Consider the following 23,362-nt stretch of genomic DNA (forward strand, 5'->3'; position numbering starts at 1 on the left):
GAGCTGTGAGACCTCGCACAACAAGACAGTGCCGCTGTAGCCTGCATCAGACAGAGGCGCTGCCCGGACCAGGCTCTGGCTCCAAACCACTGTGCTCTTTGTTCCCTGCACAGCGGCGCGGGGAGGGGGACAAGATTAATGACGGTGCTAAGCGCGTATTTATCATCCGGCTGGAGAGTAATGCGACACCTTTCTAATCTGAATATATTTCATTGGGCTGTTATGGCACTTCGCCCTGAGCCACATGCATGTGTGAGGCGCGCGCTGCCCCTCTGCGCGTCACCCACAAGTGTGCGGATGTTAATCATATCTGCATGGCTCTGTGCGGGGGAACGCGCGTGCTTGTAAAGGCATGCAAGTACAGTGATAGCAGCCGGCCGCCATAAAGGCTGGGCGCTATCTCTCCCAGCAAAACGGCCCTGTGGTAATTAGATAAAGATGAAGTTCCTCTTTCTCGCACGCCGGGGCCACGCTCCCAAAGATCCACTCCTGATTCTCTGCTGCCTTATCAGGTGAACAGCCCTCTTCCATCCTCCTCTCCAGCTCATTCTCCTCTTACTTCTTTTTGGCACTCAGCAGAAATCAAGATGGATGTCTCCTCTACAGAGATGGGGCGATAGGGATTGTGCCGGGCCAAGATGGGTCTGGATACGGTCCACAGTAGGCCTCCTGTTAGATTAGCTGCACTGTCACCAGGGCTGCCACAACTACTGAGCAACTTTCGGTTTCAGATGATTCTGCAGAAAGAAGCCAAGCATGTAGTTGACTAAATATATCCGTCTAGGCACTGAGAGGAGCTGCGGCGCTCGAACGGCTATAGATTTTTATTCTATATTGCACATTAAGGCTTTCTGTTGCTCTGGGATGACCGTTTAGGAGTTTCCATGAGAGTTTCAGAGCACACATCCCATTGACCTGATTCAGAATATGGGTTAATGTCATCACAGCCCTAAAGTACCGTCATCAGTGTTTGCAGAGGAGAGATGAGAAGGGACAGTTTATCTCCGTCACTTAGCAGCTGGTATCTGCCCAAAAGACTCCAGTATCCCCCAGCGAACGTTGCCTCTTCACATAGTATTAACTTGGCAAACAATTCAATCAAGCGTGAGGCAACCGCTCGCGACTTGCCGGCCGTCCCCTGCGAGCCCAAATGTAGTAATGATGAGAGAGCAGTGCGGAGTCACGGCTGGCTTGTCCATGGAAATCAGGTCACACTGGTCATCAGCGGAATATCCGGGTCTTTGCATTCTGCTCTAATAACACCAACAAACGAGCTTCTGTGCTTGTGACCCGTTAAAAGGCTTTTGTCACATCATGCAAGCGAAAGGTTATTCCAGTTAAGCATGGGCTCATTGTTGACGCGCCAACCGCCGTTTCGAGCTGCCCAGTTTTTCCACCGACAGTCAAAAAGTCCCGCCGTGGCGCTTACGAAGACACCGATCGTCACTTAGCGAGCAATGTTTTCGGACAGAAGCCATTTTATCTCCGCTTTCGGGAACGAGTAATGAATAGCAATGTCGCGGATATCCCTTTGGTCTTCGACGGAAATGCGAAATACATGCACGATGTAAACAAACCGTCGGCCCTCTCGGTGCGTAGCGGGATTTTTTGACACCGCGTCTTGACAAACCGCTTCAGATGTTGCACCAGAGAAACCCTTTGCGTTGACACTCCCCTGCATTAGCAAAAGCGCGAGAGCCTGACAAATGACAGCATGTTTTTTTAGTCCCGCGATGTCAGGCTAAAGGAAACTCAACAGTAGCGTGTGTACAAATCATCTCTCAATTGGATTCAATTAGCTTCACGGCTCTGGGAAATGTTCTTGGCTTTGTTCTGCGCTGCTTTTATCAGCTGAAGCCGAGGCTGCGGTAGTTTTTGAAACACTCTCTGTTTGTTAGGAGCCGTGTTTGTGTGGCACTGCCAGTGTGGCCCAAAAATAGATATTGTAGAGCGGCAGCATTTGCATAAGAGTAATACAAGCGCTAAACAGATCAGGCTCAAGGCTTGGCTGCGAGGAGGGGTAGTGCGAGGTTTGCATCTGGATGTTTGGAGGTCACAAGTGCCTATAATACGAGACACTGTGAGCCTAAGGTGGTGGTGACTTATACAAATAAGATGAGTTAGCTTTTTGACAGCTATTTGGTCATTGGGTAAAGGAAAAGAGTAAAACGGTTGAAGGAACAGGCCACCGTTTTTCCATACTGAGATATGTTCTTACCTGAGCTTAGACGAGTTGATGTGTACCTGTCTGGTGGAAGAGCATGGTCGCTTCTAACTGCCTCCTGTTTGGAGCTATTGGAATACAATGGGAGAGTCCAAATGCTAACAACATCTTTGGTCTTTTTGCATGACTGAGGGCACACAGTTCTTCCATACTGTGATGTGTTCTTACCTGAGCTTAGACGAGTTGATACGTACCTGTCTGGTCTTTGTACGTGCCCGTGGAAGAGCGTGGTAGCTTCCAACTTCACCCCCGTTTGGAGCCATAGGAATATACCGGGAGAGGCCAAATTCTAACAACGTCTTTGGTCTTTTTGCGTGACTGAGGGCACACAGTTCTTCCATGCTGTGATATGTTCTTACCTGAGTTTAGACGAGTTGATACGTACCTGTCTGGTCTTTGTGCCTGTGAAAGAGCGTGGTAGCTTTTAACTTCACCCCGTTTGGAGCTATAGGAATACATTGGGAGAGGCCAAATGCTAACAACGTCTTTAGTCGTTTTGCGTGACTGAGGGCACGCACAAAGACCGGACAGGTACGCATCAACTCGTCTAAGCTCAGGTAAGAACATATCTCAGTATGGAATAACAGGGGCCTGTTCCTTTAAGTGGAAGTTTGCAAAAGAATAGAAATAAGATGAGGTCAATCAGCAACACAAAGTCTTCTTCCTTGCTGCGAGTCTAAGTTCTCCACCACTGTTCAGCGGTTTTCAAATGAAATCCCATTAAAATTTCACAAGAACAGCTTCTCTCTATTTGTTGACTGTTGAAAAAAAGTGTCGGAAAAGCCACTTTTTTATAGGTTCTGAAAAGCCGCGTGCGCGTTACTCTCAAATCTCACCTTCCTCATGAAGGGACATAATATCTGCCTCTATTGTGCTGCACGTGAGAGCCATTGATTCCAAATGAAAAGGCGCGATTCGAACCGTTTACATGCAGCCGCAGATGGGACGCACACGCAGGCCTATAAGTGTGAAGCGGACAAAGTAGTATCTGATGTCCTCAGTCAACCAAGGCGTCCATTGAAGTCAAGGTTACGCCGTTGTAATACGGACAGGCGCACCTTCACAGATCATCATCAGCGACCCGCGCGAACATCACAGACAAACACGCCGCTCTCCCCGTAGTGCCCTCCTTGGCAAAACCTCGGTGCCAGTCTCTTAATGAAATGCTCAATTAAGGTCTTTAAATAGGTAATTATGCAGTGCCTAATCCCCTAGCTCCTGGGCCCTATCTCATTTAGATGACACTTGGGCAGGCGGAAAAGGGAGGGGCAGCCACCGGGGCCCCAGTTTATGTCATCAAAGCCCCTGAATGGTGGCACAGGCGGCCCCGCTAATGATAAGGCGCATCCAGGCAGTCAGTCAGCAGTCTCCCGGAGAGACAGGCGCGTCTTCATCATGTTTGTTTGGGAGAGAGTTCGGGGGTGGATTGTGTGGAGTTCAAACAACTTTCAGAGAAAAAAAAAATACAACGAGATCATTTCGATGTAGCGTGTGAGCGGCAGATCGCGTTTTTTTTTTATTGTCGGTTTGGGCCCATTTTGAAGAGAAAATTAACAAGTTAATTTTGTGTAAAACAATGACAAAGGGGAAGAAAATCACTTCCAAATGTCATATGGTGTCTTTTATGTGATGCCAAGAACTGACAGAGCCGGGCTGATTTATTTAGTGACATTTCATTGAAGGTGGCATTTGATTTGAATTTCAATCTGCGAAACAGGCTGGAGAGAAGGGGCTCTCATTTGAGCGGCGAATATAAAACTGTTTGTACAATGCACCATCAGTGAACTGGTCATGTTTGGCTGCTTATTTGGTAAAAAAAAAGGGCACACATTCATCTGGTGAATCAACAAAGAGAGATTTGTTGCTTTTTGCCTTGGGCTCACCCATTGTTTGTCTAGACTTAGTTACACAAGCAGCTTGTGCTTTTCATGAGAACAATCACGTTTGTTTGTGTTTTGATCTAAACACCTTTCAAGGGCGTCCAACACTTGAAACAATCTTTGACTTTTTAAACTGCTCATTGTGTTATATCCACAGCAAGGTGCCCTTCTTAAATAACAGCATATATAGCAATAGCCTGTCCCGTTGTAATTTCATAGGGTAATTTAAAAGGTAATGGCTCTTGGTGGTGTATTAGGACTTGTCTGGGGACTGTTGCTGGGATTGTGAAAGTAAGAGAGACACTTTATATTAGGGCTGTGCAATTAATCGAAATTCAATTATGATTATTACGATTATTACACTAAACCATTACAAAATTAGCATATCGGAAAAAAAATATTCCAATTTTTTTCCATTTTTTTTTGGCAAAGCAGACATGCATTATTTCATGGCGCTGGGATTATTTTCCCTTCGCATTTCACGTGCCATGGCTCAAGCTTTTGCCTGACAACAAACAGCGCTGTGTGATGATGTCATCAGGCCGCGCTGCTCAGTTTGCTTGCGCAGGTGTGAGGGCTGGCCAGCAGGGGGCAGGTGTGAAACAGGGACCTCTCCGTAATCGAGGCATACTTGAAATCATTTGTACTTTTATGACTGTTCAGAAAACAGAAAATATTCAGCAATATATAAATAAAATGAAGACTTTTTCTTAAAGCCAACAAATAATCGTTTGAATAATCGTGATTTCAATTATGACAAAAATAATCGTGATTATTATTTTTTCAATAATCGAGCAGCCCTACTTTATATGTTTTCCGAGCTTAAAACAGCCAACTTTACCTTTCCTTGCTGAATAAATCAATCTTACGAAAACACATTTACATATTTTCCTCGCATACTCTCCTTTTAATGTGAGGATGCTTTGTCACGTTGCCAGTGTGAGGGCAAAAGTCATCCATGTCCTTTCTTTGAGGAATTTCTCGACTTTAACATTTTAAGAGGACAGAATATTCTCTTTCTCTTAAAACCAAGGACACGATTTTGAATACCAAATTTTACTCTCCAGTCTGATTTGAGATCAACTACGCATGAAGCAGAAAGCCATGTCCTACCAAGCAAAAAAAAAAGAAAAGATGCTGAGGTCTTCTGACAGCAGCACTTATGAAAATGTGACCTTAGGAGGAAGATAGCATTCGGCGCGTTAGGCTAATTGAAGAGAATTCACTCACTGTTGCCGTAGCGCATTACAGCCGCAATAATGTGGCGTTACGTTTTTGCCCGGGCTATGCTGAGGCAAATTAGCATTTAGATAATGGGAGACACTTGGCATTTTAATTATTTTGCTGCCCTCTGAGTGTGGCATGTAAGCCTCCAGCGCCTCCTTACATCTTCCACGTATGTACAGTGCGTTTACATAGCAAACGCCTTGGCTTGTGTGCAGCAGCAGGGCTCATTGTTTACCTATCCCCATACATCGACAAATTTCGACATCAGACTTCAGCATGCGAACATAAGTAGAATGGCATCACCCTCCCTGAACCAGTTTTTATGTATTATGTGTCTACACAAATCCCAGTGCACTATTTCTGAGTTATTTTCGACGGAGTGGCAGTCGTATGCTGTTTTGTTTCTTGGAGGGCTCTACATTTTCCATAAATCGCGTGTTCAGTCGGGAACAGCCTCTCTCTCTCCTCACCCCGGCTGCTCTCTTATTTTCTGCGCCTTGCGGAAGTGCGATTATTCATCCTCCCACAGACCGGTGCGTGCTGGGGGCAGTGCCAGCGGCGTGTGGTGCTGCTGTGGCTCTGCTCCTGTGGGCTTTTTTTCTTGTCTTTTTTTTTTTTTTTGTGAGCGAACCGCCGCCGCCATGCGCGCCGCCACCCGGGCCAGGCCACATCACACCGCCCGAGCCTGTATCTGGGAGGTAGTGGCACCGCTGTGGGTACAAGTGACCCCATGTGAATACGAGCTCGGAGCTGGGACAGGCTTTTAGTGTGGCGGTTATTGCCTTATATTTCACCGGCTGTCGTGCGGTTTTGTTTTAAGAGACAATACTTGGGAGAGTGAGTGGACAATGGGGCTGCCTCTCCTCTAACCTCGCTCCAAACTGGATGTTTAGCTCTTTCACCAAGGTCAAAAGTGGAAATCCAAACAAAGATGAAATACGCTTTGGTTTTGCTAAGTTGTAAACTCCCCTGAGTCCCCCCCCCCCCCCCCCCCCCCGGAAAGCTCTCCCAATAGTGGCTGTCTAACCTTGTGTGCGCTGCTTCGTTTCCGTGCCGTGCAGGGGTAGCGGCGCAGCAGGGCACTCTGGGATAATCAGTCACTGGAGTCTAGGTCAGGGTCCTGCACTAAGGGGGACCATCCATCTGAAGGCAACAGCTGCTGGGAAATGTGTGGCCAGGAGGAATGAGACGGCAGAAGAGCGAAAAGAAGAGTGGCCAGGTAGTAAGGGAAAAGTCAAGGAGAGGCGCCGGCGACGGGGGAAAAAAAAAAAAAAGAAAAAAGAAAAGGGCGCGCGAGCAGAATAAGCAGTCGGAGCCGCACGTGGGGCACTTTGGTCGCTAAAGTGTGCGTTCAAGGTGAGTTTGGACAGGCTGCGCTCCCGAGAGGACTCGGCCTTGCTCTTTGCCCCTCACTGAAGGTAATAGTTTTCAAATTGCAGACGTTCTCACCTTGACCGTTGCCTTCCGGAAAATTGTTTTATACGACCGCAGAACAATTTGATATGATTTCAGTCATCAATATTTATGTATACAGTGGTCTCGAGAGTTCATCCCCCTGTATTATTATGTTGACATGGAAGATTTTTCAAAACTCTTTTAATGTCAGTGTTTCCAGGCCTTATACTCTTGTATGAAAGGGGAAGCGAGGGACATTTAAACTGTTAGACGTGTTCCAAACTCATTCCTACTTTTAGTCCAGTTCACTATCTTGCTGTCGTGGGATTTTTGTGGAGAGTATGAAAACTATATTTTTTTGCAATGTTTCTATTTGCCCTTGTCATTTGGTAAAATTCTGCAATTATACCATTTTCCCATTAGAGCTGGGGTGTCCAAACTACGGCCCGCGGCCCACTTTTAATTGGCCCGCTACAAATTCGACTTTTTTTTTGTTGCCTTTATTGAATATATATAAAATAAATGAAAATCAATTACTAGAAAACTTTAAGCATATTCAATTAAAAAGCATAGTTAAAGAGACTAGATGCAAGTTTGTTATTTTATACTCACTACTGCCACCTCAGGTCTTATGCGTAACTGCAGCTTCTATATTAAGCTCGTGCATGACGGCACTTCGGACCCGAAGTACCACCTTTTTGAGTGACAGTGCAGGATTTTAGAGGCAGTTGTGGTGAACAGGTCTGGGCTCATTCTGCACATTGGTATTTGGCCGAAATCCAATAGAAAGTCTTTGGGGAATTGACCAAATACTTTTTTTTCGCCGAGGTATATCTGACCACTACTGAGTGCAGCCCAGATGATTGTATATTGTGGCCTCGGTGAAAAAAGTTTGGACACCTCTGAGTAAATGGGGTCACTTCTGGTTATCGCTACGGTAACTCCATGAAAAATATGACAAGGGTTTCATTGACTTTTTTGATTGGAATGTCCAAATCGAATTTTTTGACTCCCCATATAAATGTTATTATTGCTATTATCGCACAATTGTCTTACATATCAGAGCAAATGGAAACAGTGTTTTTTCTGATCACTTACTTAAGAGTACTTTTGATACTCTCCACAAAAATCTGGCAAAATTACACCGCGACCTGGACTATTTGCTAAGGCATTTCTAACAATTACCAATTATAAGCACGTTTTCCCACCTCGATGCAAAGTGGAGCCTTATGTAACGCAGCTCCTCAGCTATTTCACGATCAATAAAAATGCCTTAGGATGAGTCTTTTTTTCACTAACGTCTGCTTTTAAAATATACTGAAGAAGGGGGGGAAAAAAGGAATCTCGTGCCACTGCTTGAAGAAAACCAAGCCTTTAAAGTTTTATTTTAGGCTCATCATTGTAAATTTTGTACCAATAGGAAATGAATTGGTTTTAGAAGAGGTTTGACTCGTTCCCGCCGTATACTTCCACGAGCGAGTGAGATATTAAGAAAATTGAAACCCTATCTGTCAAGCCATTCAGATGAGACCGTGATTGCTTCTTGTTCCATGATCCCAGCAGGCGCTTCATACCAGGCGAGAAGGATCTCAGTTAATTAGTTTCCTGCTGGGTGTTGTTAAGTTTGGGGCGAAATCGCTGCCAACTCGAACACATCGACAACTTTTCGCCTGACGACCAAAAAAATAAAAAAATAAAAAAAAATAAAAATCACCCGGCTTGATGGCATGTCTATAAACTTTCCCAGATTGAAAGTCAGACGGCGCAGCCCCAAAAGCACGGTTTACGAGCGTGAGAGACTTGTTTGGGGGAGGTCAGTGGAGGCGAGTCGAGGGAAGAAAAAAAAAATAAGGGGGGGGGGAGAGTAAATAAAGAAGTATAGCAAATAAACTGCTCTGATGTGCGGTTGTCAGGGTCTTTCATGTGGAGGCTGCACTTGAGGGCAGAGCTTAGCTTTAGCTTGAGGGATGTTATTACACATGCCGGCTGATCGGGAGCGATGTGTGAGAAACGGCCTTGTCACTGGCTCTTAAATCACAACATCACGGGCTGGGGCAGAAAGTAGTGCAGTGTGGGGGGGGGGGGGGAGAGAAAAAAAAGTAGAATAATAAAGACGGAGCAAGGGACCGGACTTTAAGAAGTGATGCCTTCCACATTTTTTTACTTGTGAAGGACCTAATTATTGAGATCTTTCCATTTCAAAGCGCATTTCAAAGACCGGATCATTTATATAGAGATTTCTTTATTTTTTCGTGAAGCCATTTTTAGATGATCTTAGAATGGATCGCTCGGAGGCACACGTTTTAATTAAAATCGTTCTCAAACTTGCAGCGGGACCGGTAGTGAAGGTTTTTCAGAGTCGACTGGACTGGGTTGAAGACATTTAAAGGAACAGGCCACCGTTTTTCCAGACTGAGGTATGTTCTTGCCTGAGCTTAGACGAGTTGATGCGTACCTGGCTGGTCTTTGTGCGCGCCCTCAGTCGCGCAAAAAGACCAAAGATGTTGTTAGCATTTAGCCTCTCCTAGCATATTCCTATGGAGCCAAATGGGGGTGGAGTTAGAAGCGAACAAGCTCTTCCACGTAGTTTCATGATCCACGTCGAAGTGCTCCTAAGGTATTATTACGCCTTACAATATAGTACCCCTTTGCATCCACATAGAAAATCCACATGTTTAATTTTGTGTAAGTATACTTGGATCGTGTAACTACTCACGTAACTGTATTTAAATAGGGGAAAACGTGGAAGAGCTTGGTCACTTGGCTTGGCTCCATAGGAATGTGCTAGGAGAGGCTAAATGCTAACAATGTCTTTGGTCTTTTTTGCGTGACTGAGGGCACGCACAAAGACCCGACAGGTACGCATCAACTCATCTAAGCTCAGGTAAGAACATATCTCAGTCTGGAAGAACTGTGGCCGGTTCCTTTAAGCTCTCATCCGAGATGTTCTTCCACGTTCTTCGGTTCTCCCTCTGGTTATTAAGCACTGCCATCCCACTATGCCGTTCATTCTTCACCCAGTTCCATTCAGTAACGTCACAGAAAACTTCCGGGTCAGACCTTACACAAGCAGCTTATCCATGATGCTTTCTATGCTGTCATGACATTTCTCGTGTGTTCAGAATATGGATGTAAAACTCGAGGGGAAAAAAAAAATCTCTTTTTCCCTGAAGCGCTGATTCGTTCTGAAATCTTTTTTCTTTCTTTTTTTTACACATAAAATGATGTACCAGCATGTAACCGTGTTCTGGTCTCACCCAAACTTAACCCCTCTTGATGAGGAAGTGCACTTTTCAAAGGGAAGCGGGTGGGCGTGGATGGACGGGGGTGGGAAGCCTTTGATGAGCTTATTTTATAACATGGTCATATGATGTCTTAGTTAAAACTGCCCGGGGGCCGTAATGAGTGGGTGCCTGACACGGGAGGACTCGGATTCCTTTTTTTTATACATCGAGTGCCAGTTCGCCGCCCTCGGGATGTTTTATGTGACCTCCCTGACCCTGCTGTATACTGTACATGTTTTCCAGGCTGACGCAATTTCTTGAAAAAGTCGTGAAAATTGTCGATAGATAAAGCTATAGATCTGTTGCTCAAGTTATTGCTTTGACCTTTTGCACTTTGGCCCAAGGTTTTGTTGCGTCCACTTGTTCTGAGGTAACACTGGTAATTCTAAGGAATGCAAAGCCGCATGCTTGGCCATTAAAATAGGCTGTATTGGATGTCTCTATAAAGATGAGGGCAGTAACCCAGCGTGTTCTGCTTATGTTTACTGCTGTTACCATCCGGATCAGTAGATTTTGTATGAGCGCGGGTAATTACCACATTGTTTTTACACAGGTCCCGGAGAAAATGAGAGTCTTGTATCATAAAACAAAGCAAAGTCTTATTCGCTGTGCCCGGCTACACAATACACCAACACAACTCTTTTTTTTTTTTTTATAAAATCCAACGCACTGACATCAGCAGCTTCCCTTCCGCTTTGTCCTTTTCATACGTTAGGCTAATTACACAGCGATTGGCCTTAATAGATTCAGTGACATTTTTGCCGCTGCTATGGTCCGTTAGGATAACATTGCATAATTCGGCTATTTCCTTGAAGTTCAAGTGAGATTAAAAACAACCCGTTTAAAGATTCCCCTGGAGCTAGCCAAAGTCAAATCGGCCGCCTTTCCGCACGGAAGATGAGCACAATGTGGTACAGCCCGGCCTCGTGTTGAATTTGTTGAAAGCTGCACCACTAGCTTTTGGGTTGTCCCGAATAACATACCTTTGATTAACCTTTTATAGTTGAACTGGCTCTTCAACTTCCCAGTACGTATTTGTGTGGTTGTAATGTAAGATAAATATGGCTGCCTCTCCCCCCTCTACTAATAATACAGACTGTCTAAATGGAGCGAAATACCAAACACAGGCTGGGATGAGAAAAGAGCCCAGCCATTACGTAGCATATAAACAGCCCTCCCTCAGCCTCTTCCACAACCGTGATAAGGATCTTTGGGGAAGAGGAGCGAGAAGACAGCTCAACAGCCCCTTTGCTTTCACTTGCCTCACACTCCCCCCCCCCCCCCCCCCTTTTTCTAATTAACATTGTGCATGTTGTCAGGCTTTGTTTAATAATGCATGATTGCTATCAGAAGCAAAATCCTTTGAATGGAGCGGCAGTGAATGGGAACACAATAATACCACCACGGGCTCGGCGAGAACAGACATGATTGTTTTTATTCTAATAAATGTTCAATGAACGGCAGCGTCGCCTCCAAATGCATTCAAGTCAGTGCAAAGCGAGATAGCCACGTGGGGAATTAAGCGTCCAAAGGTGAGGCGGCTTCCTCTTCAATAATAATGGACTTCAGAAAAGATATATATGAGTAATATTGTTTTACTCATTCGGATATTTCACCCACGACAATGAAGCTAAATGTGCCGCTTTTCATGTAACCATGTTTAATGCATGAGAGGGAACTGTTGCTCTGACATGGCTAATACATTTTCTGATGCTTGCATTAGAGATGCACCGATCCAGCTTTTTTGATACCGATATTGATCCTGGTGTTTCGAATATCTGCCGATATCCGATATTTACCGATACCAAGAGACTTTCTTGAAAGTGGCATTCTCTTGAGTGAAAGAATTATTGATCTTACAATGGAGAAGAGTCAATTAAAGCATGGATGACTTTTCTACACTAAATATCCTTGGGTATATGACAGGCTTTAGGTTCCATTAATATAAACAACTGACATTAAGTGATCTGATCATGACATATATGTTCGATCAGTTATTTCTCAAACTAAAATATAAACACTTGGCTTCAGCAGTGGACGATGTTATTTCATTTGGCTTCTTTAGCTATTTCTATCATAGTTTCTGACCCAGCCTTGATTAGTTTTCATTAGCATTAGCATGCACCTGCTAGCTTCAGCATGCTATTGCTAACCACATAATTTTTGCACGAAGATCAAAAATACATTTAAAGCATGCCCATATTCACTTAGATTTAGGTGGGAAAAGTTGTGTTTTTAAGAGCCAAAACTAGTATCGGTTCAGAATCTGATATTTGTCGCCGATACCCGATTTTTCCAGTATCGGCTCAGTGAAAATATTCAAAGCTGGTGCAGCAGTAGTCCAGTGGATAAGGCAGTTGAAACGACAACACCATTTCAATTGAAGGATCATGGGTTTGAGTCCTGACTTAGATCATTTGGGTGTTGCTTATCACCTTACAGCAACAAGACTTATCTACAGGATATTGTGTTGCAAAGGATAGTGTGTTAAGTAAGTGCTTTCTTTGTAATTTGCTACTTCCACCCTTTAAATGCCAGCTTTGCTTTAATCTCGCGTAACTGTGCAGCTTTACCTCAAACCTTATAATATGCGAATCGATACAACTTTAGAACTGCGCCTTATGTCAGATTATTTCCCATTATTATTCGCATTCCTCTACCTGCATGTAAACAAACTGCGCCGTTGCAAATTGATATGTTCCTGCCAGGTGGCCCCTCATCCCTTTGCTCATTAGGACCTGTAAATATTATCCCCGACAAATCACTTTATTCTCACTGTAAATCCTGCTCTGTGCGCAGTTTGGCCGCTCGCACATTCGCTCCCCCCCCCCCTTGTATTTACTCACATGGCAGTGGCCCTCGGTTGGCCGTGGCTGGTGGTTACACAACGTACAGATGGTTTTGTTTGCCTCCGTCAGGCGTGTGTGTGTGTGTGTGTGTGTGTGTGTGTGTGTGTCTGAATGGGAGTGTGCGGCCCGAGTCGGGGGGAGGGCTGCTGAGTAGCCTAATGTCGTGTCATTATGGAAATTCACACTTCATTAATGAACTCAGAGGCTATCGCTTAAATGTGGCAGGCCAGATGTGTGAAGCGATGAGCTACGGATCCGCGCTAGCTCGACACAGGATCATATTGTCCCCCTGATGTTCTATTAGGGCTGTACCGTAAGAGGAAAAGGCAGTGTTTGATAGAATATTGAGGTTAGTTTGGCATATATTCTGTTCTCTGTCTTTAAAGAAGAACTAAGCAACTTCTTTACCTTAATAAATACTTTTCGTAGTCCCTCTGGGGTTAATACAAGTAATAATGGGATGATTGGAGGGTCTTTCATCTCCCCCTGGTGTCTCTGGCCAGAAAACCACAATTGCAGCTTCCCTGCCTCCGGGTCGGAGCCACCAATACACACTAATGCAGTGGTTCTCAACCTTTTGGAGCCACGACCCCCATTATAACAGTTAAAGGGGTTAGTCTACATATTTCTTAAAAAAACAAAGAAAAAAAACAAACGGCTAAAGTAAAATGCATCAAATTATGTTCAAATAATGGCACTCTGGTAAAATAGCTGACACATGCTACAATAAAATAGATTATATGCTAATAAAAATATGTATATTTTATCTACAGATTCTGGTGACCCCCCCAACTTGTCTCGCGACCCCCTTGGGGGTGCCGACCCTCAGATTGAGAACCACTGCACTGATGCAATCACGAAGAACAGGCTAACGGGCAAAGCTAACTGTGGGCTAGCACCACTTTAGCAGTATTTACAGCCATGTTTGAGTGAAAAAAAACATCTCCATTGTGTAGTTGGATGTACAATATCCCTCTCCACCTTTGTCTTTTTTGTCAGCGTAATATTTACTCTCACGGACAATTAATGAGTAAAAAAACGTAAAATGCTACGACACCTGCAGTGGCGCTTTTGGCATGAGTTCTGCTTTAAGAGAAATCTGTTGTATTTTAACATTTCGGTTTGGGATTGTCCACAAATTTCCCCTGTTCATGTAATGGGTGATAGTTTTCTCATCTGACAACAATCGCCTCTTGTTTTTTATAATGAACGCCACCACTTTTTAATACAATGGAGAAAATTGCCTGTGCGCCGACAAAGGAGACTTTGAACTTCATGCGGATTTTTGTTTCTTGTGAATGAGCCAAGTAATTACGGGGATAATCTTTATGATCTTTTGTCACATTAACGCAACCTATTACCTCAGAGGCCATCAGTTGAAATTGCCGGGGCAGATGTGTGAAGCAATAAGCTGCGGATGCACGCCGGCGTCGGATCTCTCTGAGGCATTGTCCCCTTCATGTCCCCCCACGCCCCCCCCACAGGCATCCTCCACCTGATTTTAATCTAATTCCCATCAGCACTGCTCATGCGAGTCTCTGCTCACATATATGTATTTGTTGTTTTTTTTGCGGGCGGTTTTGGAAGCCGGCGTCGGTGGTGGCGGAGTCGCGAGGCGAGGAGCGGAGGATGAGATTGCCTCAAATTGATTCCCCTCGCCGCGCGTCCCCCGCTCTTCTTTTTTTTTGCGCTTGCCGCTAGCCCCGCAGCGCTTTGAGACAGGTAGTCGTGTCTATCTCCCCCAACACAAATCGAGTGTGACAGGTGCGCTATCTCCCTGTCTTTTCTGCCATTTACAGCCCACATAAATGAAAGAGGGAGAGCTGCGAGCAGGAACCGGGATGATTGGTAACAGGGAAATGAGGTACTTTGTCATCATCGGGCCCACTGATTGGGCTTAGGGGCCTTGTTTCTGGTTTCCATTTGTGGGTGGCGGTCCAATCTGCAGATAAACACCCCGCTAAAATATTATCGCAAGCGAGAAAAAAAAAACCGCTGTCACTTCTGGGTCAAAACTTTGATCTGTCTCGTGTTTTATCTCATGGAACATAAAGCAGCGGACTGTCATGCTACGCAGACCGTGCTCTGTTTCGGAGTCCGCCCGTCGCTGCAGCTGAAACAACAGGAACAATGCCAGCGCGCGAGCTAGCTACGGCTAACCAGCAGCACAGTGCAGTGTGTCATGAGGGCTCACACACTTGGATTAGCTGGGAAGACTACCGCAGAGCGCCCATCACCAAGGATCAAGCTCTGGCTTAGGCAAATGGATGACAAGGGATCGAGCCAGTCTGCAGCTACTACAAGCTCACTGTAGCACATTGATTTTCCAAAGCCGTGAAGTTGCCCGGTCTTTAAAGTGCATGAATGACAACACTTGGCCTCAACACTGACTTAGAGATTACATGTGCTGTTTAAGCAGGGCTCCATCTTTTACAAAAGCACTATAAGAGCAGCTGAAGAGGCAACTGCATTGAACTACACTAGAGTGGAACTGGCATAAATACACTTGAGTGCGCGCTTTATTGAATAGATATTTCACAATGCACTTATCTGTTAAGATTATAGTGCTATCCTGGATCCCATTTAAACAACTAATGATCGGCGTCAACAGGTATTTGCTGACTTCTCTTAACTACAGTTAAAGCGATCTTTATGTAAAGCAGATCGCAACATTGATCTGAGAGAGTTTCTAAACGTATCTCATTATAGAGGCCTTTAATTGGCGACTGAAGCTGTGAAGACAAAATCTTATTAGTTCTTCCTCTCGTGTGGGTTTCTCAGCCGCGAGTGCGCGTGCGTATACGTTGTAGCTGTTTCATTTCGAGAAGTGTCAGAACATCGCCTGTGAGCACATCAGCTCCTCTCTGTCAGCTCCAGCCGGGTCTGTGCGGGGGTATGTCACAAATGTGCAGGCATAGATAAAACCCGTGGAGCCAAACAGCTTTGTTTCATTCACCTCTCTCTCTCTCTCTTCCTCCCCTCTCCTCCTCCCCATCCTCCATCCCTTCTTGTCTTTCCTAGGCTGTGAATACCTGCATCTGAGAAATCAGACCAGACTGACTCACAGGGCTCTGTGAGCCAGTGCCACAGAGGCTGCCAAAGCATGCTGGTGCCAAGCTGTCCCACCATGCACACAGCCACACTGCTGCTGCCGCTGCTCCTGGGCCTCCTGCACCTCGCCGACGCTCAAAGTAAGTGACCACAGCGGGATAAAAGTCCTTTGTTTACTCTGTACTGTCACCTTCTCCACACCGCCAATAGCATACACAAAGCATAACTTAAACCACATGATCAGCAACAGGGATCTATTCCATGTTCATACAATAAAAACGTTTATTGAACTTTTAAACCTGTCCCTCATTTCCGACACTAAAACGGTGTCCGAGTGAAACAAATCATGTGACCCTGAAACAAAACGGCCTGAGCTGAGAACGTAATGATGAGAAGTCACTAGAATTGAGTTACTTGACACCAGCCACCTGCCTATTGATGTGTGACAACAGTTTTCAAAGCTCATTGAGTTCCTGTCCTGCACTGCGCCTTGGCCCCTGTGCCCCCCCCTCTCTCTCTCTCTCTCTCTCTCTCTTTCTTTCTCTCTCTCTCTCTCCTCCCCTCCTTTCCCTATGCTAAGATCCATGAATCATTAGCTCGTAGAGTCACAGAGGGAGGAATAAAAGTTTTACTGCTCCTTTCCACTGACTGAAATCCCCTCGCTGAATATTTCTCAATGAAGCCACCATTCAGCCAAGGTCATATACCGCCGAGCCACGCAAAGTTAAATTGATGGCTGAGATTTCTAACTTTGTGCGTGAGAAATGTTCCCTGCAATAGGTTAAGAATCCGCTTCACTGTTTCCCCCCCCGCCGCACATGTGTGGCACAGCGGGGAGGCGGCAAATGTCGGAAACCCATTTGGCGCTTATTCCTCATTTTACACAAAACTTCAAGATTTATCGTCACTATTTAATTACGGGAACTTCCCAAAACGCTATTAACGCTCGATAAACGTTAACATTTAGGAGCCTCTTTAGTACCGATCATTTAGAGTACCATCTTCTGGAGAACAAATTTACATAACAGCGACGGAGGAGGGAAAAAAAGAAGAGCCGTTGAAAGCCGTTGAAAGACGTTGTGCCGTGTGACGCTCCTGTTGACGACATGTTGCCTTCAGTGCACCTCGTTGCAATTGCAGCTGCTGCTATGTCGAACTTAAGTGGGACAGCTGCTCCTGGTCATCGCATCAAAGCCAAAACAAACTTTACTTGGTCGCCACTCTGGGGGTCTGGTAATTGCAGTAGGTGTGTGGGAGAGCCGGGCAAGAAGTCCAGCCGCAAGCTAGAGTCACTTTAGACTGCGCACTTTCACAATTCATTACAACCCAAAACTGGATGATGACTTTACTATGAATCTGTTTTTTGGCACCTCAGCACTGATATTTCACACGTTTTCCACTTCAAATAGCTTGGTGTGTTTACGCTTGATGAGGAAAGTGTTAAAGACTCTATTGGGGGAGCTTGTTTGTTGCTTGGAGCGCCCTCTGTTGGCAGCAGGGGAAATGTTTGCAGAGTGCAGAGCGACTCGGGATGCATCTGATGATGGTTTAGTGGATTTACTTTGACAGGATGACTCAAACCTGCATGGATGAAACCTTTATTATGCCAGTTTCAATTGGAAATGGTATTTTTTTTTGTAACGTGATCTTTACGGCTGTTAATCAGGCTGCCTGTAGCGCCCCGGTGGACCTCCACTCGGTTGAACCCTCTCCCCAGTCCTCCGAGTGCCTCAGCAAAGAGAAAGCTGCCCTTGATGGTGCCCCCAGTGTCTCTAGTGTGAGATGGCCCCCGGGCGCTGGACACATTGGACGCCACGAGACCAGTGCAAACAAAATGGCTGAGTCGGCCCAGTCAACAGATGGCACAGTGCTTTGAGCCAGTCTTGCTCGCTTTCCCTCACACTCAGAAGGTCTGGGGTTTATTCAGGCTTTTCAACAGCTTCGAACACCTTAGCCTTGTTATTTCTTGTGGTATAACGCACATAGATGACGTATTTAGATGGGAATATGACATAACATACCCAAAAGCTAAAACAAGCTTCAACCACAAATTCGTCCCATGTTTTGCTGCTGTATTTTCATTTGCTTGTTTTGCTTTCTTCCAGTGTGCGCTTGTTTTATTTGTGTATGTGTGTGTGTGTGTGTGTTTTTTCCTCCTCCTCTCCGTCCTGCCCGCTCTTCAGATGTGGCCCCACTTAATTTGTGTGGCAAATTGGGCTTGGCAATCGCTTGAAACAGGGGCATAATTGTCCCCGGTGAGCCACAGTGACGGAGGAAGAGAGAAAGACACAACAAACAATCGCTCTCTGTCCACGGCCCAACAGTAATGCAGAAAAGGAGGCATAGAGCAATTATAGCATGTCCACCTGGCCCGGCTAACAGGCACATGGGGGGGGGGAACAAACTGTGGGTTATATCGCAGGTACCACAGCATTTTAAAGTATTACACTCAGCTGACTTTTTGGAGCTTCTAACCATGTTTGTTGTTTCTCATCAACTTGTGTGAGGAGTTGTTTGCACCCAATGATTTTGTGGACTCACTGTTTCTTGCTAATAGTCAGGAACAATGGGTTTTAGCCTTATTCCATTATGTATTAACAGGGCAGCTGTCTATATTTGTAAATTGTTACTCAGGGGTCCCCAACTGGCGGACCTGGGTCCAGATCTGGACCATCAGAGGCTTTAGTCCCTTTTCATCCTCTCACTATACTTAATTTCTAAGGCTGAATTAAAGGGACTATACAGAGTTTAAACATGTTAAAATGATGTATTTTCCTCCCCCTACATGTTCCAGCCATGTTCTAATGTGTAGAATGAGCTCAGACCTGTTCACCACAACTGCCTCTAAAATCCTGCACTGTCACTCAAATGGAAGGTGCAGTTACATGTATGACCTGAGGTGGCAGCAGTGAGTATAAAATGGCCAACTTGAATCTAGCCCCTTTAAATATGATCTATTATCAATTTGAATAACATTGAAATAAAATGGCTAACTTATTGTTTCATTGATCAGCTCTGCCATAGATACAGACAGCATCTCTGGAATCGCCCATATATGGTCATGTTTAAAAACAGTTAAGGGGGAAACAAGAAAGAAAGATCTAAACTTTCTCTAATTATTCCAAAAATACTTTAACAAACGCTGAATTATGAATATAGTTTTCTACTATATAAAGATGATACAAAGACATGGAGAAGAGAAAAATTGATCAACAGCCCATAGATAGCCTACATAAAAAACGGAGAATGCTAGCACGATGCTTCATGTTAGCATCGTGCTAATGCTATGGACTAGCTAACACTAGCTACGACTGCCGTTTATTCACTTCTACCGAACAATCTGCAGTAAAGAAAATATGCATATGAGCCCGATGTACACTTGACTTATGTGTGATAAATAAGTTAATATTCTACCAGAAAATGGCAAAAACAAGTGGAATATTGTGTTTCCCAAAAGATTCTGTTTACCCCATGGGCGACGCCACGCCCCCTTCTATGACGCAATGCTGTCTGTATCTATGTAAATAGACAACCTGTGTTCCTGGACATATGTTGAAAGTTACGAAAGAAAAGCTCGAGTTGATTGTTGACCTCTCCATCTCCACATCGTGAACCAGGGTCTTGATGAGGATTACCTAGCTGGAGGTTCTAGCTTCACGTGCAAGCTTTTGGTGATATAGGGAAGCGACTGGAGGAAACTCATGGAACACATGGGAAAACTCCCGATCAAACCCACGAACTAGCTCCGCTGTGCCCCCGTGCCTCCAACTAATGCGTAACAGGATCTTAACGATTTGCAGCACGCACTATTTTTCCACAAACCGCTCATTAAAATAGTACAAAATAAAATGTCCTGATGCCCAAAACGAGAATCTGTGATACGATACCAATATTTGATGTACCCCTCGCTGGGCCGGACCGTGTCAAACCGACAGGCCTAAGTGTTAACATTGATCTTTGCGCTGTAAGTTGCCGCTGAGAGCCCCTTCTGGGACAAGACGACCGTGTTTATAACACATCAAACAAGTATCGACCCCCAGCCTCTTGAGACCGCACCATTCTCATCACGCTCTCACATGGTTACGCAGCAACATGAAGGAGGGGGGAAAATAAAGAAAAGTACATCATTATAGAATCCCTTCGAAAACATACTGGAGATTCCCCAGACTTAGGTTATGGCCAGAAAGAGAAAAGAGGCAGCGGATAAAATAGATGAAATCAAGAAAATCAAAACTTTTAGACGTTAGGCTGTGTGTGGAAGTCGGTAAAGTCATTTGTGACGGAAAAATTGCGATCATTTGGCGATACATTGTGCAGCTGTCGTCCCGAATGTGCTGTAATTGCTAATGCAGGGGCAAACACAGTATTTATGTCAAAACAACCCAGCATTTTTTAGCAGCTTTCTATATCAACGCGTGATTTTAGCATGGCCGGGGAGCCGTTTTGGATAGCAATAGGGCCTTAATAACCCAACAGTGTTTGGATGAATTAGCGCCGGACGTTGAGCTGGTCGGATTGGGGGGGGGGGACCGCGCTCGTATGCACATGGCCAGATTATATACAGTACCGGGGCGTATACATAGACTCTGCCTTCTGTCGGGGAACGCAACGCCGTGAGAAATAGAGACGTGTTTTACGCCTGCCTGCCCTGACACAATCACCTTGCAGCCAAGTCCAATAGCTAATGATACGCTACTCCCTTGATGGCATCGGACTGTAATGCCTGTGTTTTATGCATGCCTGGCCTAATATGAATTATTGTAAAATAGCGTTGTATTTGCATATGAGCTCGCGGGCTGTACTGAAATTAGCATTTTTACAACAGCTCAAATTAAATCCCTCTGCTTAATTTCCCTGCATGCTAATATGATTTAAATTGAGCCTATTCCGCTCCCCTTTCCTTTTTTCTCTTTTTCTTTTTTACACCGGTTCCCACACAGCGCTCAACATCCAAACCACACGCATATGCAGCACACATCATCCGCACACGTGAATGCACAGCGCGTCCTCTTAAGAGCGGCGGCCCACATGCGCCCCCACGCTGCCTGCCATGCCCGCCCGCCCGCCCGCCTGCCGAACACCGAATTAGACACAAACACAAGGCAAAAGGCAAAAGGCAGAAGGCAAGGCAGACACATTTGTGCATCCACATAAGAAGTGCACCAAAGCTTAAAAGGGAAAAGTCTACTCATAGCACTTCACATCCACCTTTAAATCACCGCAATTCCGCGAGTCCACAAACTCGTTCATCATTCTGCCGGACACTGCTCATGTGGAAATCTCATTGTTGGCTCCACTCGTTCCATCTCGAAAATGTGTCGGAGGAGCACTACATCTTAAAAGAGGGGAGAGAAGAGGAAAAAGGGGGGAAAACGGCGTCTATATAAGGGGAGGAGAGAGCGTGTCACCTTGTCTTGTTCTCGAATAAACACGGTTCGGGAAAAAAAAAATTATAAAAAAAACACACACCTTCCGACTGACAGTGCCGCCGCTTAATTACCATCCCGGTTGTTCGGATGAAGACTTGGTGACAAGGCTGGGGGATCGCAGATAAAACAATGTTATCAGTGCCACGCAAGATGCCGCTCGCTCGCAGGTTGCGTCGAATGAGAAGCAAGTCATTATCGTTTTCTTTTAGGTGAAATGTCTGTTGAAAAAAACAAAAAAAAACACAACAACAACAAAAAACAACAACAACCTGTCGTCAACATTGTGCCGTGCAATTATGTGCGAGCTCGTATCGGGCCCGTTATTAACTCCATAAATGCCGTTTACTCTGGCGATGAGGCGGCGGAGAGGGGTGTGATTTGAGGCCATTAGCTTCATCTTATGTATTGCAGTCACTTCGCCCTGCACTTAGGCTTCAGATTCAAACAAAAGCTGAGCAATTTTCCCAGATCCTGACCCACCCCCCTCTTTAGAAAAGCAGATAATCAACACAGTACGTTATGCACCGCTCAGATGTAGGTAATTAAATGGTTGCGCCTGATGCTGTATCTAAGTGCACTTATGCCTCCAAGACGCGTTGACTTGAAAATAGCCGTGCTCTTTAGCATGGTGCTGTGCTCTTCATGTCAGGGTGGACATATTGACAGAAGGGAATGCAGACTGCAAATCTAAAGGTGCAGCAATCAACAACATTCTCCTGAAATCTATATATTTGAATACCCTGACACAAAACGACCCCTTTTGTCCCAGCAGAGCTATGTATGGCGGTTCTTTGCGCCAAAGATGATGACAGTTTCCTATATGCTAAAGCAGACTCCATCCTCGCTTGATAACACTTCTTTTGTCTTTCACACACACATGCGCTTACACAAAGGGGACTCTTGTAGCACGCCTTTGAAGCCAGGATGAGCCGGTGAGCTGAGCACGATGCCAGCTGTTTTGCATCTGCTGGGCCTGGAGCTGGCATGATTCAAGCCTCGCTGGCATATGTGCTAAATCTGATGAGCCTTCACAACGTCTGCCAGCGGACTGTTTAACAGTGCAGGTGCTGCGTGACATCACCACGGTGACACTGCAGTAATAGATTGATGCTGTGGCTGCGGCAGTGAGATTACTGAAGCAGTCAGGTCTGAAGTACATGAGTGCTGTCGTGAACACTGGGGTTTCTCATTTCACACAATTAGAGTCATAATTCTCCAATTAAAAAGTTCATTAGTTTATTAAATGTGTGTCATTGATATTATCCCTTTTAAGTATTTTGAAGTGTTTAGCTCCTATGAAATGAATGTCCACTAACAGGTGTAAAAGGAATGTTCTCTTGTTCCCCATTAATCACATGTGTATCCCGTTTAGCCTTCTTAAAATACAACTTTAAAAAAGCATTCTAAAATGTCTTGGCTATAATGGCTGTGCGCATGCTTGTGCATGTGCTAACAGCTGGCCTGGGGCCTGGACTCTGGTCTCTGCCAGGAGCTCCGTGAGCGCACTGATCTGGTGGCTGCACATTTGTGTGCCCGTGGGGTATGCTGAGAGTCTGCAGAGGGGTTAATGGTCTAAACTGTTCATCTCCATGAAGTGCCTAGAGCCAATCTCTCAGCCCTGGCCAGAGCTCATTCCACCTCCACCTACAGCACTTTCAGTGCTTGATGCCGATTGGGAATCTTTATGCCCTAAGCTTCTTGTCACAGTTGATTTACATTCAGCGGCGTGATGGAGTGAGTGGTCAAAACCTGTCTATGCACAGCACTCTTTCTCACCTAATACTCCTGCAGACACTGCATTTGTCACTCTTTCTGCCACTCCGCCCCTTCCTTGTTTGTTTGGTTGCTCACTCATTAACTGGCTGACTTCGACTCTCATCCCTCTCTGGCTCCTGCACACAGCCAAGTGAGTCATGCCATTTTGAGGAGCTGAGATTTATTGTAGCCCACTGACTTATTTGTGGTTTATTAGTTATGGCAAATGAGAGTGAAAGCCTCCTTTGAGAGGTGGAAATGCTCTCAC

At 45.2% G+C, this 23,362-nt stretch overlaps 1 protein-coding gene across 39 annotated transcripts in view; it reads left to right on the plus strand.

Annotated features, from left to right (window-relative positions):
• Window positions 1-23,362, plus strand: part of LOC306980831 (receptor-type tyrosine-protein phosphatase delta) — a 441,722-nt gene that overhangs the window by 316,829 nt on the left and 101,531 nt on the right. For all 39 annotated transcript variants that reach the window (XM_079580272.1, XM_079580307.1, XM_079580305.1 and 36 more), the window contains one exon: window positions 15,881-16,050. In XM_079580272.1, coding sequence (XP_079436398.1) covers window positions 15,963-16,050 — 88 coding nt within the window. In that variant the 5' untranslated portion in view covers window positions 15,881-15,962. The remainder of the gene's footprint in view (window positions 1-15,880; window positions 16,051-23,362) is intronic.

This window comes from Gobius niger (genome assembly GCF_951799975.1).
Source record: "Gobius niger genome assembly, chromosome: 21".
Lineage (NCBI taxonomy): Eukaryota > Metazoa > Chordata > Actinopteri > Gobiiformes > Gobiidae > Gobius > Gobius niger.